Below are 18,555 nucleotides of genomic sequence, written 5' to 3'. Positions count from 1 at the left end.
CAGTAGCTTTCGGGTATTTTCTGAGCTGGATTTCTTGTAAAAGTGCACCACACTAAGATCTGAATGTTGGCAGATCTTTGTGTGTTGCACTTTCACAAGAAGAAATCCGTCTCTGAATCCCGCTGATGGCCGCAATCGAATGCATTTGTTTCCTTACAAAGGAGGGGAATGCACATGTCTAATAATTATTATTTGAAGGAAAACAAAGTAATGTATGTTCTATTCTTGAAAATGGGAAACATTTTACTCTGATAACAAATTGTGTAGGGAGAGTTGACAGGAAAAGCCAACTTTAAAGAGGTTTAAATGGTTGTTGGTAGAGTTGTGTTGGATCAGTACATCATAACCATGTACACTATATTAGAGTGCTACACAGTCCAAGTGAAACTGCTTCATTTGTGTGAAAACAATGGCCAGATTTAAAGTGTTAGTGGTCCTAATTAGGAGTCCTGGGGCATATACATAATGAAAATGTTTTATGTGACTAGGTAGTAGCATTTACAACTGAAATAGTGCATAGGCCTTTTTTGTTCAGTTATTGTAGTATCTAGTTTATGTAGATCTTCTATCCATTCAAGCATTTTGCAGGACTGTCATGTGTTGAGACATCTGTCTCTCTCACAGCTTTAACTGCAATTTTTCTGACATAGTTTCTGGAAAAGAAACTTGAGTCAGTCCCCCACTAACATGTCCAATCTTACCCCCAAACTACTGAGATTAGTCTCCATTATGGCCCATCCTGCCCCTACTACCATGACTCTGCCTCTCTATTCATCCATGCTCAGCCATAAGCCTCCTGGCCTCAGCAACACAGGTACTCAAAGAATGAGGTATGGTTTTATTAAATAAGATATATATCTCTCAACTTTCCTTGGGTTGCATTTGCATGATATATACATTTACCATCTGTAAACATCAGTATCGCATCACCATTATACTTTGTTATATAGTAATTACAGTAAACCTAATTGTATGGGAAGGAATACATTTTTTACGCTAATTTTATTTTTATTTTCAGGATTCTCTGGGCTCAACCACAGTTAAAGAAAATATCATGGGAAATGTTAAAGAGTTGATAACTGGTGTTTTTGAGGGCTCAGCTGACCTATATTCCACTGTTCAGACCATGCCATCTGTGACATTTCACGGTAACACAGGTAATGTTTGTTTTCTTAAGACTTTCTACTTGTTTATACTTGTACATTTATTCTCGCTGTTTCTAAGAGGGACATTAAGGGCAAGATTAGAAGTGGACCACACATATATTGATGCTATTGTGTGTTAACATTGTTCAAGAACAATCAACAGTACATCTGTTTTTGTGCTCATATTACAATTCTAAAGTTATTTGTTAATGTTTGTTATCATATGGGGGCACTAACATCTGTGTGTATGGATAGCACAGGTACACTAAATCCCTTATATAATAAATTGTTATGGGGACACGCAGTAAAATTAATGTCAAATATCGCACAATAAGCCAATGGTGTGCAAGTAGTGTGCTTCATATAGTTCTGTGTTACACTATTAATAATATTGGTTTAATTCAATTCTTAAAAGCACTGCATTTTTAGCAGTGTGTGTACTAATAACAATCCCTATGCTAGCCATTAAACGGATAGGGTGTTATTCTTTGCATAGAGCCACAGAAAAAATAACACACCCTGTGCTTACAATTGTGCTCCCCTTCCAATGTAGTCCTACATGTTTAAATATTAAATATATTTAATATATAAATTATAATTATATATTATAATATATATTTAATATAAGGTTGATTCATTATTTTGCCTCCTATTGTAGCAATTTACCTTGACAAACTAACGGCCAGATTACGAGTTTTGTGTTATGAGTGGCTCGGTAATAACTTGCAAGTTATTTCCACCGCTCACCTTTAATAGCGCTGCTATTACAGGATTTCCAAAAATCTGCGTTAGCGGGCAATATGGTTGAGTTGAGCTCCATACCGCACACAAATACCAGCTCTGCTTTGGGCTGGATTTATGTGCTCGTGCACGATTTCCCCATAGACATCAATGGGGAGAGCCGGCTAAAAAAAAGCCTAACACCTGCAATAAAGGAGTGTAAAGCTCCGTAATGCAGACCTATTGATTCCTATGGGGAAAGAAAATTTATGTTTAAACCTAACACCCTAACATAAACCCCGAGTCTAAACACCCCTAATCTGCTGCCCCTGACATTGCCGACACCTACATTACTCTTATCAACCCCTAATCTGCCACCCATAACATCGCCACCACCTACAATACAGTTATTAATCCCTAATTTGCCGCCCCCGACATTGCCGCCACCTACCTACACTTATTAACCCCTAATCTGCCGTCGCCACCACCTACCTACACTTTTTAACCCCTAATCTGCCGCCCCAACACTATACTAAAGTTATTAACCCCTAAACCTCTGACCTCCCACATCACTAACACTAAATACATATATTAACCCCTAAACCTAACACTACGTCTAACCCTAACGCCCCTAACTTTAATATAATTAAAATAAATCTAAATAAAAATTACTATCATTAACTAAATAATTCCTATTTAAAACTAAATACTTACCTATAAAATAAACCCTAAGCTAGCTACAATATAACTAATAGTTACATTGTAGCTAGCTTAGGTTTTATTTTTATTTCACAGCTAAGTTTGTATTTATTTTAACTAGGTAGACTAGTTAGTAAATAGTTATTAACTATTTACTATCTAGTTAAAATAAATACAAAGTTACCTGTAAAATGAAACCTAACCTGCCTCACACTAACACCTAAGATTACACTAAAATTAAATAAATTACATTAATTAAATACAATTAACTAAATTACAAAAAAATTAAACACTAAATTACACAAAATAAAAAAGAAATTATCAAATTTTTAAACTAATTACACCTAATCTAATAGCCCTATCAAAATAAAAAAGCCCCCCCAAAATAAAAAAAACCCTAGCCTAAACTAAACTGCCAATAGCCCTTAAAAGGGCCTTTTGTGGGGCATTGCCCCAAAGAAATCAGCTCTCTTACCTGTAAAAAAAATACAAACAACCCCCCAACAGTAAAACCCACCACCCACACAACCAAACCCCCCAAATAAAATCCTATCTAAATAAACCTAAGCTCCCCATTGCCCTGAAAATGTCATTTGGATGGGCATTGCCCTTAAAAGGGCATTTAGCTCTTTTTCTGTTCCCAAAACCCTAATCTAAAAATAAAACCCACCAAATAAACCATTAATAAAACCCAACACTAACCCCGGAAGATCCACTTACAGTTTTTGAAGACAAGACATCCATCCTCATCCAGTTGGGAGAAGTCTTCATCCAAGCGGGCAAAATTTCTAAACGAAGCCGGGAGAAGTCTTCATCCAAGCGGCAAGAAGTCGTCCTCAAGGCGGGCAGAAGTCTTCATCCAGACAGAATCTTCTATCTTCATCCTTCCGACGTGGAGCGGGTCCCTCTTCGAGACACTTCCGGCGCGGAGCATCCTCTTCTTTTGATGGCTCTTGAAGAATGAAGTTTCCTTTAAATGACGTCATCCAAGATGGCATCCCTTGAATTCTGATTGGCTGATCTAATCAGCCAGTAGGATTGAGCTCACATTCTATTGGCTGTTCCAACTTAGGTTTAGGTTTAGGGGTTAATAACTTTAGTATAGTGATGTTGGGGGCGGCAGATTAGGGGTTAATAATATTTAACTAGTGTTTGCGATGCTGGAGTGCAGCGGTTTAGGGGTTAATATGTTTATTATAGTGGCGGCGATGTCTGGAGCGGCAGATTAGGGGTTAATATTTTTATTATAGTGTTTGCGATGCGGGAGGGCCTTGGTTTAGGGGTTGATAGGTAGTTTATGGGTGTTAGTGTACTTTGTAACACTTTAGTTATGAGTTTTATGCTACAGATTTGTAGTGCAAAATCTATAACTACTGACTTTAGATGGCAGTAGGAATCTTGTACGAAGATGGCGGTACGAATCTGGTACGAAGGCTGTACCGCTCACCTTTTGGGCTCCCAGGCAAAACTCATAATACCAGCGCTATGGAAGTCCCATTGAAAAAATGACTTTTTGAAAGGTGCGGTAGTTACGTTGCGTTACAGCCAAAAAAAGCATGCGGTACAGCTATACCTACAAGACTCGTAATAGCAGCGGTAGTGAAAAAGCAGCATTATGAGCCATAACGCAAAAAACTCGTAATCTAGCCGTAAGTGTGTAGTTATCTTGAGAAACTAATATATTGCAGAAACAAACGTTCCACAACATTGCAACTCAAAGATTGCGTAATTCATAAAAATGCGTTCTCATCTGTCATCCCAGCTGTGAGTTGCAAGTATAGCTCCATCTCTTAAACATTTACTTCCCAGTACCAATAATGAGTTTCACTGTGAACTAAACCAGTATCACAAAAACACTTTTGAAACCTTACAAAAAAGAAAATATGTCTATCAAACAATCTACATTAACATATGCACTAAAGAAAACTTGAAAACATCCCACCATGGACTGCTCTAATTCAGCTACTTGTACAGCTCACAAATCACTTTAGGCTATTTGGCAAAATCATAAAGCTCTCACTTTACACAATGTCAGGAGGTGTACATGCCCCCCAATTGAAGATTTAAAAAAAAAAATTCTCACTCACAAAAAATTCACTCTTGTTGGACCATTTAGCCCTTTCCTATGTAACACAGGCCACAAGACACACATTAGACACACTTCCTGGTCTGATTATTCATTGGTAGATTGTTCAATTAAATGGCCTTCTACCCCGATGAAACAGTTCCACTGGAGATTAGTTGACTCTAAACCAGGTGAAATTCTTAAAAGACCACTTTAAACATATTTTGCTATAAACAATGCACCTGATATAGATATCACGGTGCTATGGGAAGCCCATAAAAGTTATATAAGTTATAAAATAGGGGAACTCTATAAACTCAAGGCCCAAAATGTAAACAACTTAGATCTGAATATTCTTGCCTGACACAATAAATATCAGAATTGGATTATTTAAACAAACTACATCTAGCAAAAAATAAATAAAAAATTAATAAAAATAAAATACCAATTACGAGTTTTGCGTTACGGTGCGGTACGGCTATAACGCTGAAAGATTGGCCATTGCGCGTGGAATGGCCGGTAACGCATATTAGGAGTCGCGGCAGTATAGGCTGTAACATAAGCATTTTAGCTTTAATGCAACCCTCTATTCCGCACACAAAAAATGATGTTTGAGTGAATGATTTTCCATAGCGCTGTATTACAGGTTGTGCGGTCCGACTAAAATGCTTGCGTTACAGCCTATACCGACACGATCTATTCCGCAATCTGAGACCAGTAGTTATGGATTTTGCGAAACATAAATGTTTCACAAAACTCATAACTAAAATGTTACAAAGTACACTAACACCCATAAACTACCTATTAACCCCTAATCTGCCACCCTCCCGCATCGCAAATACTATAATAAACCCATTGACCCCTAAACCGCCGGCTCCACACATCGCCAACACTATAATAAATCTATTAACCCCTAAACCGCCACCCTCCCGCCTCGCTAATACTATCTTCTATCTTCATCCCGGTGGTGCGCAGCTGTGAAGGCACGGAGCTGTCCAGGAGCGGCGATGACATTCAGCACGGAGCGTCCTCTTCATATGAAGATACTGATTTGAACAGCCAATATGATTTCAGTAGCTCTCATCCTATTGGCTGATTTGAAAATAGCCAATAGGAATGCAAGGTACCCCATTTTTAAACGGGTACCTTGCATTCAAGCTTCAGTGTACGGTGGTGATCATATGAAGAGGACGCTGGATGTCATCGCCAGGTCCTGGACAACACCGCCCCTCCTTAGCTCAACCACCGGGATGAAGATAGAAGATGGTCTATTGGGACTCCTGAGCAAAAATGTCATTAAATATAAAAAAGGCTCTTAACTTTCAACTGGCTGACAGCATGGGAGGGCAGGGTTACACATTCAGTATGGATGTCTTGTGAAAACCCTCATGGCATTCCCTGCACACAGCCCCTCCCTCCTTCCCTTGCTTTTGTCAGCTCACTTGTTTTAAATTGCATTACTCATCCATCTTCCTGGTGCAAGTGATCAGAAAGAAATCTGGAGCAGTGTGTCAAAGAAGAACAAGGAGACAGCTGTACAGAGAAAATAAGCTCTGGCTTATAGGAAAATACGGGAGTCAAACTTCTCCTCAAGGGCAGGGGAGCTTATTGTTGTTGTTCCGAGAACTGTATACCACTGTTTTATGGTGTTTCACACATTACAAGCACTATTTATTTGAATAATAGCTACAAACAAATTGCTTTAATTCATATGCTTCACCCCTATGTAGAATCAAATGTATTGCTATTGGCTTTCCCTAGCAGTATTCCAAGCTGTTTGCAGTGCAGATTTTATAAGTGCATGTACATCACAGGCTGGTCTGTTAATTGTATTTGTTTTCTTAGCAGTTTGTTATGTAAGCCACAGACTTTTGAACTAAGTTGTAACAACGCATCAAGATTCCCTGGTATGCAGAATAATTGCCATACTGACATACTAATCTTCTCCAGAGTTCTTTTTTTTCCCAAACAAATACAGTCACCTGATTTCAGAAATATATAGGCAACAAAAAAGCATTTAAGCAGTCTGTATGATCTATGAGGTATATAGTGATTAACAAATCAAAGTCCATGAAACCAGAAATAAACTTCTCTGCCTCTATATAAGGTTGCATACACACTTAAAACTACATTAGAGCCAGGCATAAATTTCCTTATACCTAGGGAAATGCTCACTGACACAATTTGGTAATAGGTATATTGTTATTATGCATTTTATTATTGTCCTATTGCTGGCATATAACTATGTCTAACAATTGTTTTGTATGCCAGTAATAATGCAAAAATAAAATGTTCTATGTATTTAAACTTTGTAAAAAGGTTAAATATATAGTTAAAGGGACATTAAACTGCCATATAAGAGGAGGTGCTTTATTGAAAGGGGCGAGTCTAGCATGCCACCATATTCAAAATTCACCAGCAGCCATTGCTTTGTACCACAGCAGGAGACCTGGGACAATATTTTCAAGATACTAAGACTTTATAAAACACACAACTACACCCTGAATGTATCTCTCAACAGATGCCAAAAAGGCCTTTGACAGATAGGCCCCAATTTATCAAAGGTGTTGCGGACCTGATCCGACACTGCGGATCAGGTTCGCAACACCTCGCTAAATGCGGAGAGCAATACGCTCTCAGCATTTAACATTGCACCAGCAGCTCACAAGAGCTGCTGGTGCAACGCCGCCCCCTGCTGACTCGCGGCCACCAGCAGGGAGGTGTCAATCAACCCGATCGTATTCCTGCGATTCCTGTTCGCCTGCTCAGAGCAGGCGGACAGGGTTATGGAGCAGTGGTCTTTAGACCGCTGCTTCATAAATTGTGTTTCTGGCGAGTCTGAAGACTCGCCAGAAACACAGCCCTTCAAGCTCCGTACGGAGCTTGATAAATGGGCCTGATTGACTGGACCTTTCTTCACACTACATTGATTCAGTAAGGTTTCCTGGACAAATTCTTGCAACAAGTAATGGCCCTCTGTTCTTATCCAACTGCACATATTAGAATTAATGGAACACTATCTGATCACTTTGAAATGAGCAATGCAACATGACAATGGTGTCCCCTCTCTCCCCTCCTGTTTATTCTTTCAAATATAACCCAATAGTTTGTGCCTCATTCTCACTCTGTGGTGTAGGCTCAATGCCCCCTTATTTCAGTTCTTATGACAGACTTGCATTTTAGCCAATCAGTGCTGACTCATAAATAACTCCACAGGAGTTAGCACAATGTTATCTATATGGCATACAAGAACTAGTGCTGTCTAGCTGTAAAAAGCTGTCAAAATTTGCTGAGGTAAAAGGCGGCCTTCAAGAGCTTAGAAATTACCATATGAGCCTTCCTAGGTTTAGCTTTTAACAAAGAATACCAAGAGAACAAAGCCAATTTGATGATAAAAGCAAATTGGAAGTAGTTTAAAGTTGTATGCCCTATCTGAATCCTGAAAGTTTAATTTTGACTAGACTGTCCATTTAAGGAAAGTTTATTGATGGTTTTTAAATACTCATTTATCAATACAGCTAAAGCTTTATACAACTAAGCCTATTATTCCAATATCTTATCTAACTTCCAGAGCCATCTTAATAAGATTTTTAATGCATGCTTAGTTTTTATTGGAACAGATAGATCACCTCTTCATCTTCTTAAAGCTAAAAATGAATTACATATTTTTACCTATAATATGTGTTTGTAATTAATTGATTTTTAAATTGACAATTCATGTTTCATTTTTGCATTCTGATGTACATGTTTTGTTTTTTTAGATATTTAAAAATAATCTTTACTATGAATTGGTTTAAATGACCATTTAAGCCCGCATTATGTACATTTGTATATGAATTTACAAATCTACCAACACAGCTGAAAATGAGGCTGTAAAAACATATTTGGCCATATAGTTGGCTAAACAATGTATCCATTTGATTGTGCATTACTTTGCCACTGATTTAGTGAGGATTGGTAGTCTGAAAAGGCAGAACTAAAAAGGTTATTTTAAAATAAATATTGTTTCTGGCCACTTTGAAATGACTGCCAAGCTCCCCCTATTGATGACATCACGATCTGGGCTACATCTAGGCACTAAGTTCAAAAAGAGAAAACAAGACACAAACTCAACTATAGTAAGTATAATATAATGTACCTAATTTCTAAGGTGAGGTGCAACCTGGAAACATTATATACAAAATTAAATGAATAAGAAAAGTGGATGCACCGATATAAGGTGTATCCAAAAGGTCAGGAATTCAGCACCCTCATTATAAGTAATTACTTATAGTGAGAGTGCTGTATTCCTGGCCTTTTGGATGCACCTTATATGGGTGCATCCACTTTTCTTATTCATTTAATTTTGTATACATCTAGGTACTCTGCTGAATAGCATTGACTGTCTGTTGAATCCAACTAGTGAGCCTTTTGTGATTGGAGGCCATATGCAGCCTAGATTGTGATGTCATCAGTAGGCGGAGCTTGGCAGTCATTTCAAAGTGGTCAGAAACAATATTCATTGTAAAATAACTTTTTTACCGTTCCTGCTGCATGATATAGAAAAGATGCAGGAGGCCATTTGTAGCTTAATCTAAGGTGAGACTTCAAGATGACTAAGGTGTAGACTGTCCTTTTAAAACTGATCCTTTGTCACTGGACATTGTTAGGAAATATATTATAACGTGTGTGTTTTATGGCCATATCATACATTTTTATACAATCCCAAATGCTGCTAGTAATTAGTATTTAGTTCCTCACACGTAATAGTGGCTTGGATGTTGGTTAGTTTCTGCTGTCCTCCTCCATCATCAGCTAGGGCACGTTAACTGCCATGTTATCGATGATAGGGGACACTAAATATGTATGCTAGTGGGGATTTGAAACAAACATTGAAGTATGTGAGCATGGTGGATGCAGAAAGTTACAGCCTCTGAAAAAATATCCTATTTGATTCTAGTTTATATTTTTTAGATCTGCTGAAGTTGTCAGTAAGTGGCTGGAAGAGATTCTACAGACATGGTGTATAATCAACTTGTTTTATTTTTTTATTATTTTTTTGTTTCTTAGCTATATGATTTCCTTTCTTCTTTATTTATTTCCATTTTGTGAGAGTATAGTTCTTTATAGGAATTTCCAATGACATATACATTCCTCCGTTGTTAAAGGGGTGGTGAATAGTTTTATCTTTTACTAACAGACAAACACATTAGATATTCATTATATTTTCTCACATTTATTTCAGCTATTGAAAACATACAACGTATAATGGATATTACGGCTGAGGAGCTGTCATACACAGTCGAGAAGCTTTCACCGTTCACTGACTATATAGTTAGTGTGTCTGCATTTACAGTTGTAGGAGAAGGACCTCCAACTGATATTGTTGTTCGAACAAGTGAGCAAGGTAAAATAAGGGTGGTTTGTTCATTTTGTTTACAGTTATTTATAATGGAATGTTTTTATTTTAATTGTAATTTCCGTATTTTTAGTTCCCAGCTCAGTGGAGAATATAAATTATAAGAATATTAGTTCAACATCTATTCTGGTTTTTTGGGATCCTCCTTTGGAGCCAAATGGAAGGATTACTCACTACACAGTTTATGCCATGGAGCTGAACACAAGCAACTCTTTCCATAAGATAACAAGCATAAACAACATTCTAATAACAGGTACCCATGCTTTACAATAATTATATTGAAATTGAATGAATATAATAATGTCATGGTTGAAGACAATAAATGTAAAGGAAAACTTATGTATGAATGCCTTGTTTTCAAAAACAAACCCAAGGTAATTATAGTCTGGTCCTAAATTATCTCATAAAACAAAGAAGTAGAGAAGCGCAACACGCTCTAAGTGTAAACTGTATATACAATTTCCTTGATAGCCCCTTCCCAGAGTGTTACTCACAGGATGAATGTTAAAGCCGTGCACATCGGTTGCATACAACCATGAAGTTTGTTTCCACGTCGGTCGTATCCGCCTCCCTCTGTGATGTCAGAGTCTGCAGGTCCAACCAGCCGTCTGTCTCGCTCCCAATTCAAACCAGAATCCACAGTCAGTATAATGAATGAAAGGGATACACTGCGTTATGCTGCGATACTTGTTTATTCAAAACCAGCAACAGCTGCACAGGAAGTGACTACTAACACTCTGGATTTATGGGACTAAAAGGAACTCCCACTGCTTAATACAAGTAACTTTGTATCATGATAAATAGGATACAAGATTGAACATTCATAAGTACAGGCGTTTCAGAGAATTAAAATTGAGACGCCTATGATTGTATATGTGCTTAGATGTAAAATTTATGCAAAGTGGTAGCACACTGTTTGTTTGATTTTTCCTAAATTATCTCATATAATATGTTTCATAGCAACATTAGGGGGTTGATTAAATTACTTATTAAAAACTATTATGCTGCTTATAAATTTGCTTATTGTACTGTATTATATTAATGAACAAATTGGGAAGATGGTTGAGTAATGTGCCACACAAAATTTTCCCCAAAACAGAAAGTCAAACAGGTAAATTGTTAATGATAACTTTGTACTAGTTTTGTTCTCTGTTTTTACTAAATGGGTTATATCCATCCTAACTGTACTTGCCAATACTCTAAAGAAAGAATCTATGCATGAGAAAAGGAATCACTTTCACAAAACAAAATGTATCTTATTATGCTATTACATCTGGAATTGTGCAACACCTCCTTAGCCAGGTGTCTTTTGTTTTGCAGCAATTTGAAATTTTATATTCATATTGCTGGAAAGCACAAAACTGTTTTTTTTTTTAAAATTTGTATCAAGTCAGCATTTTTGAGTTTACAATAACTTTTTGTCAATAGATTATAAACATTTTTTAAGATATGTCATAAATAAAAAGATAGCCTGTGAAACATGTAAGTTTTTAAAATCATACAAATAATAAATGAAAAAATATTCAATAGGGTTTTAACCTAGAACATTTGCAGAGTGAGGCATTACATGTACTGTAACAAAGTATGTAATGTACAGTTATTTGGTCCAATTTAGGAAAAAATTCAATTTATTAAAAATAATTTTATTTTAAATTGCAGAAAATTAAAATTGTTTAATATACAGACCATAGACATAAATCTGTTTGTATCTGTAAATCTGTGTCTGTATCTGCTTGTCGGTGCGTGTTTGAGTGAGCCTGTCTGTGAGTGTGCCTGTGTGAATGTGTTTGAGTGAGTCTGTGTGTGAGTATGGTTGTGTTTCTGTGTGTCTGTGAGTGGGTCTGTGTGAATGTGTTTGAGTGAGTCTTTGTGTGGGTTTGAGTGAGTCTGTGTGTGGGTATGGTTGTGTTTCTGTGTGAATGTGTTTGAGTGAGTTTGTGTGTGGGTATGGTTGTGTTTCTGTGTATCTGTGAGTGTGTCTGTGTGAATGTGTTTGAGTGAGTCTGTGTGTGGGTATGGTTGTGTTTCTGTGTGTCTGTGAGTGTGTCTGTGTGAATGTGTTTGAGTGAGTCTGTGTGTGGGTATGTTTGTGTTTCTGTGTGTCTGTGAGTGTGTCTGTGTGAATGTGTTTGAGTGAGTCTGTGTGTGGGTATGGTTGTGTTTCTGTGTATCTGCGAGTGTGTCTGTGTAAATGTGTTTGAGTGAGTCTGTGTGTGGGTATGGTTGTGTTTCTGTCTGTGTGTCTGTGTTTGAGTGAGTCTGTGTGTGGGTATGGTTGTGTTTATGTGTGAATGTGTTTGATTGAGTCTGTGTGTGGGTATGGTTGTGTTTCTGTGTGTGTGTGAGTGTGTCTGTGTGAATGTGTTTAAGTGAGTCTGTGTGTGGGTATGGTTGACTTTATGTGTGAATGTGTGAGTGAGTCTGTGTGTGGGTATAGTTGTGTTTCTGTGTGTCTGTGAGTGTGTCTGTGTGAATGTGTTTGAGTGAGTCTGTGTGTGGGTATGGTTGTGTTTATGTGTAAATGTGTTTGAGTGAGTCTGTGTGTGGGTATGGTTGTGTTTCTGTGTGAATGTGTTTGAGTGAGTCTGTGTGTGGGTATGGTTGTGTTTCTGTGTGTCTGTGAGCGTGTCTGTGTGAATGTGTTTGAGTAAGTCTGTGTGAGGATATGGTTGTGTTTCTGTGTGTCTGTGTGAATGTGTTTGAGTTAGTCTGTGTGTGGGTATGGTTGTGTTTCTGTGTGACTGTGAGTGTGTCTGTGTGTCTGTGTTTGAGTGAGTCTGTGAGTGGGTATGGTTGTGTTTATGTGTGAATGTGTTTGATTGAGTCTGTGTGTGGGTATAGTTGTGTTTCTGTGTGTCTGTGTCAATGTGTTTAAGTGAGTCTGTGTGTGGGTATGGTTGAGTTTATGTGTGAATGTGTGAGTGAGTCTGTGTGTCGGTATAGTTGTGTTCCTGTGTGTCTGTGAGTGTGTCTGTGTGAATGTGTTTTTGAGTGAGTCTGTGTGTGGGTATGGTTGTGTTAATGTGTGAATGTGTTTGAGTGAGTCTGTGTGTGGGTATGTTTGTGTTTATGTGTGAATGTGTTTGAGTGAGTCTGTGTGTGGGTATGGTTGTGTTTCTGTGTGTCTGTGAGTGTGTCTGTGTGAATGTGTTTGAGTGAGTCTGTGTGTGGGTATGGTTGTGTTTCTGTGTGTCTGTGAGTGTGTTTGAGTGAGTCTGTATGTATGTTACTATCTTGACTAAACTGAAGAATGAATGGAGCATTAATTTTAGTCACTATTTAAAGGGAGGAGGGATTATGATTTTGGACTAGATTACAAGTGTAGTGGTATTTTGCACTTCCGCTTGTGTGCTAACTGTGCTCGAAGTAAGCTTTTTTTGCACGCATCAGGTAGAGTGCATATTACAAGATGAAAGTAAAAATGTTCACACAAGAGCTAACCAGAAGCACAAAAAGACAAAGATAGAATATTGTGACCGCATTAACCATTAGAAGTCAATGGAGCGTGAAAGTGGAAAATAAAGCCTTACACGCTTACTCGTGTGCTAACCTCACATGGAAATATGAATATTTCACATTCCAATGTTCTTCACAAAGCAGAATGGGTTCTATTTGTTCATAAATACATATTTCTAGATTTTTTTGGTAAAATATATATCTATACCTATATATCTATATGATTATATATAGGTATTGATATATACAGATATATGTAGGAATATCTATTTATTAAAACTTACAACATATTCTGCTATGTGCAGAGCAGTAAAATGTGAAATATTTACAGTATATCACTGTGTTAAATATGAAAATTGCAAAAATATGCTCTTTTTAATTTTTTCATCTACGTGACTGCAAAGGATTCCAATGCGCGCACACACACACACACACATACATATATATATATATATATTTATATACAGTGTATATATATATATATATATATATATATATATATATATATTTCTCTTGTTAAGTGTATCCAGTCCACGGATCATCCATTACTTATGGGACACTAACTCCTCCCCAACAGGAAGTGCAAGAGGATTCACCCAGCAGAGCTGCTACATAGCTCCTCCCCCAACTGCCACTACCAGTCATTCTCTTGCACCCAACGAATAGATAGGATGTGTGAGAGGACTGTGGTGATTATACTTAGTTTCATACCTTCAATCAAAAGTTTGTTATTTTATAATAGCACCGGAGTGTGTTATTCCTTCTCTGGTAGAATTTGAAGAAGAATCTACCTGAGTTTTTCTATGATTTTAGCCGGAGTAGTTAAGATCATATTGCTGTTTCTCGGCCATCTGAGGAGAGGTAAACTTCAGATCAGGGGACAGCGGGCAGATTAATCTGCAAAGAGGTATGTAGCAGCTTATTATTTTCTGACAATGGAATTGATGAGAAAATTCTGCCATACCGATATAATGTAAACTCAGCCTTAAATGCAGTAGCAGCAACTGGTATCAGGCTGTCATGTATGAATATTTTACACTTCAGTATTCTGGGGAATGGCACTTCACTGGAATTATACTGTATGCATAAAACTTTAGCCTAATTTGCAGGGACTAGCAACAGGCTTTTTAGTAACACTCAATTTATTAATGTTAAACGTTTTTTGCTGGCATGTAAAATCGTTTAATTTTCTGAGGTACTGGGTGAAAAAATGTTTTGGGCACTATTTTTTTCCACTTGGCAGTCGTTTTATTTAATTTATGACAGTTTACTGATCTCTCTCACTGTTATGTGTGAGGGGGAGGGGCCTTTTTTGGTGCTTTTGCTACGCATCAAAAAATTCAGTCAGAAGTTTATTGTCTTCCCTGAATGATCCGGTTCATCTCTACAGAACTCAGGGGTCTTCAAAACTTGTTTTGAGGGAGGTAATCACTCACAGCAGAGCTGTGAGATTGTAGTTGACTGTGATAAAAAAACGTTTATTTCTGTATTTTTTTTTTATTTTTTTTTTTCTGCTATCAGGGTTAGTTATCCTTTGCTAATGGGAGCAATCCTTTGCTAAAATTGTGTTTTTTACAAAGATTTGATGCTATAACTTTTCAGTTTATTAATTTTCAACTGTCATAACTTTTTCTGTGCTTCTTATAGGCACAGTACGTTTTCATATTATAGTAAATCACTTTGCTAGTGTGTTAAACATGTCTAGGAAGATATCTGTGCTATATGTGCTAAAGCCAAAGTGGAGCCCAATAGAAATTTATGTACTAACTGTATTGATGCTACTTTAAATAAAAGTCAATCTGTACAAATTGAACATATTTCACCAAACAACGAGGGGAGAGTTATGCCGACTAACTCGCCTCACGTGTCAGTACCTGCATCTCCCGCTCGGGAGGTGCGTGATATTGTAGCGCCGAGTACATCTGGGCGGCCATTACAAATCACATTACAGGATATGGTTACTGTTATGACTGAAGTTTTGGCTAAATTACCAGAACTAAGAGGTAAGCGTGATCACTCTGGGGTGAGAACAGAGTGCGCTGATAATATTAGGGCCATGTCAGACACTGCGTCACAATTTGCAGAACATGAGGACGGAGAGCTTCATTCTGCGGGTGACGGTTCTGATCCAAACAAACTGGATTCAGATATTTCAAATTTTAAATTTAAGCTGGAAAACCTCCGTGTATTACTAGGGGAGGTGTTAGCGGCTCTGAATGATTGTAACACAGTTGCAATACCAGAGAAAATGTGTAGGTTGGATAAATATTTTGCGGTACCGGCGAGTACTGACGTTTTTCCTATACCTAAGAGACTTACTGAAATTGTTACTAAGGAGTGGAATAGACCCGGTGTGCCGTTCTCACCCCCTCCGATATTTAGAAAGATGTTTCCAATAGACGCCACCACACGGGACTTATGGCAAACGGTCCCTAAGGTGGAGGGAGCAGTTTCTACTTTAGCTAAGCGTACCACTATCCCGGTGGAGGATAGCTGTGCCTTTTCAGATCCAATGGATAAAAAGTTAGAGGGTTACCTTAAGAAAATGTTTGTTCAACAAGGTTTTATATTGCAACCTCTTGCATGCATTGCGCCTGTCACGGCTGCAGCAGCATTTTGGTTTGAGTCTCTGGAAGAGACACCTGAATCAGCTCCATTAGATGAGATTACACACAAGCTTAAAGCCCTTAAGTTAGCTAACTCATTTATTTCAGATGCCGTAGTACATTTAACTAAACTTACGGCTAAGAATTCCGGATTCGCCATTCAGGCACGCAGAGCACTGTGGCTAAAATCCTGGTCAGCTGACGTTACTTCTAAATCTAAATTGCTTAATATACCTTTCAAAGGGCAGACCTTATTCGGGCCCGGGTTGAAAGAAATTATCGCTGACATTACAGGAGGTAAAGGCCATGCCCTGCCTCAAGACAGAGCCAAACCTAAGGCTAGACAGTCTAATTTTCGTTCCTTTCGTAATTTCAAAGCAGGAGCAGCATCAACTTCCTCTGCACCAAAACAGGAAGGAGCTGTTGCTCGCTACAGACAAGGCTGGAGACCTAACCAGTCCTGGAACAAGGGCAAGCAGGCCAGGAAACCTGCTGCTGCCCCTAAGACAGCATGAATCGAGGGCCCCCGATCCGGGAACGGATCTAGTGGGGGGCAGACTTTCTCTCTTCGCCCAGGCTTGGGCAAGAGATGTCCAGGATCCCTGGGCATTAGAGATCATATCTCAGGGATACCTTCTAGACTTCAAATTCTCTCCCCCAAGAGGGAGATTTCATCTGTCAAGGTTGTCAACAAACCAAATAAAGAAAGAGGCGTTTCTACGCTGCGTACAAGATCTTTTATTAATGGGAGTGATCCATCCGGTTCCGCGGTCGGAACAAGGACAAGGGTTTTACTCAAATCTGTTTGTGGTTCCCAAAAAAGAGGGAATTTTCAGGCCAATCTTGGATTTAAAGATCCTAAACAAATTCCTAAGAGTTCCATCGTTCAAAATTGAAACTATTAGGACAATTTTACCCATGATCCAAAAGGGTCAGTACATGACCACAGTGGATTTAAAGGATGCTTACCTTCACATACCGATTCACAAAGATCATTACCGGTATCTAAGGTTTGCCTTTCTAGACAGGCATTACCAGTTTGTAGCTCTTCCATTCGGATTGGCTACGGCTCCGAGAATCTTCACAAAGGTTCTGGGTGCTCTTCTGGCGGTACTAAGACCGCGAGGAATTGCGGTAGCTCCGTACCTAGATGACATTCTGATACAAGCTTCAAGCTTTCAAACTGCCAAGTCTCATACAGAGTTAGTACTGGCATTTCTAAGGTCGCATGGATGGAAGGTGAACGAAAAGAAGAGTTCTCTCTTTCCACTCACAAGAGTTCCCTTCTTGGGGACTCTTATAGATTCTGTAGAAATGAAGATTTACCTGACAGAAGACAGGTTAACAAAGCTTCAAAATGCATGCCGTGTCCTTCATTCCATTCAACACCCGTCAGTAGCTCAATGCATGGAGGTGATCGGCTTAATGGTAGCAGCAATGGACATAGTACCCTTTGCACGCCTACATCTCAGACCGCTGCAATTGTGCATGCTAAGTCAGTGGAATGGGGATTACTCAGACTTGTCCCCTACTCTGAATCTGGATCAAGAGACCAGAAATTCTCTTCTATGGTGGCTTTCTCGGCCACATCTGTCCAGGGGGATGCCATTCAGCAGGCCGGACTGGACAATTGTAACAACAGACGCCAGCCTACTAGGTTGGGGCGCTGTCTGGAATTCTCTGAAGGCTCAGGGACAATGGAATCAGGAGGAGAGTCTCCTACCAATAAACATTCTGGAATTGAGAGCAGTTCTCAATGCCCTTCTGGCTTGGCCCCAGTTAACAACTCGGGGGTTCATCAGGTTTCAGTCGGACAACATCACGACTGTAGCTTACATCAACCATCAGGGAGGGACAAGAAGCTCCCTAGCAATGATGGAAGTATCAAAGATAATTCGCTGGGCAGAGTCTCACTCTTGCCACCTGTCAGCAATCCACATCCCGGGAGTGGAGAACTGGGAGGCGGATTTCTTAAGTCGTCAGACTTTTCATCCGGGGGAGTGGGAACTTCATCCGGAGGTCTTTGCCCAAATACTTCGACGTTGGGGCAAACCAGAGATAGATCTCATGGCGTCTCGACAGAACGCCAAGCTTCCTCGTTACGGGTCCAGATCCAGGGATCCGGGAGCGGTTCTGATAGATGCTTTGACAGAACCTTGGACCTTCGGGATGGCTTATGTGTTTCCACCATTCCCGATGCTTCCTCGATTGATTGCCAGAATCAAACAGGAGAGAGCATCAGTGATTCTAATAGCGCCTGCATGGCCACGCAGGACTTGGTATGCAGATCTAGTGGACATGTCATCCTGTCCACCTTGGTCGCTACCTCTGAAACAGGACCTTCTGATCCAGGGTCCCTTCAAACATCAAAATCTAATTTCTCTGAAGCTGACTGCTTGGAAATTGAACGCTTGATTTTATCAAAACGTGGTTTTTCTGAGTCAGTTATTGATACCTTAATACAGG

General features: G+C 38.9%; 1 protein-coding gene across 1 annotated transcript in view; it reads left to right on the top strand.

Annotated features, from left to right (window-relative positions):
* Nucleotides 1–18,555, top strand: part of PTPRQ (protein tyrosine phosphatase receptor type Q) — a 538,955-nt gene that overhangs the window by 171,278 nt on the left and 349,122 nt on the right. Inside the window, 3 exon segments of the mRNA XM_053719240.1 lie at nucleotides 1,019–1,157; nucleotides 9,854–10,015; nucleotides 10,101–10,280. Of these exon segments, the coding sequence (XP_053575215.1) occupies nucleotides 1,019–1,157; nucleotides 9,854–10,015; nucleotides 10,101–10,280 (481 nt within the window).

This window comes from Bombina bombina, chromosome 6 (genome assembly GCF_027579735.1).
Source record: "Bombina bombina isolate aBomBom1 chromosome 6, aBomBom1.pri, whole genome shotgun sequence".
Lineage (NCBI taxonomy): Eukaryota > Metazoa > Chordata > Amphibia > Anura > Bombinatoridae > Bombina > Bombina bombina.
This window is presented reverse-complemented; position numbering and strand designations above follow the sequence as displayed.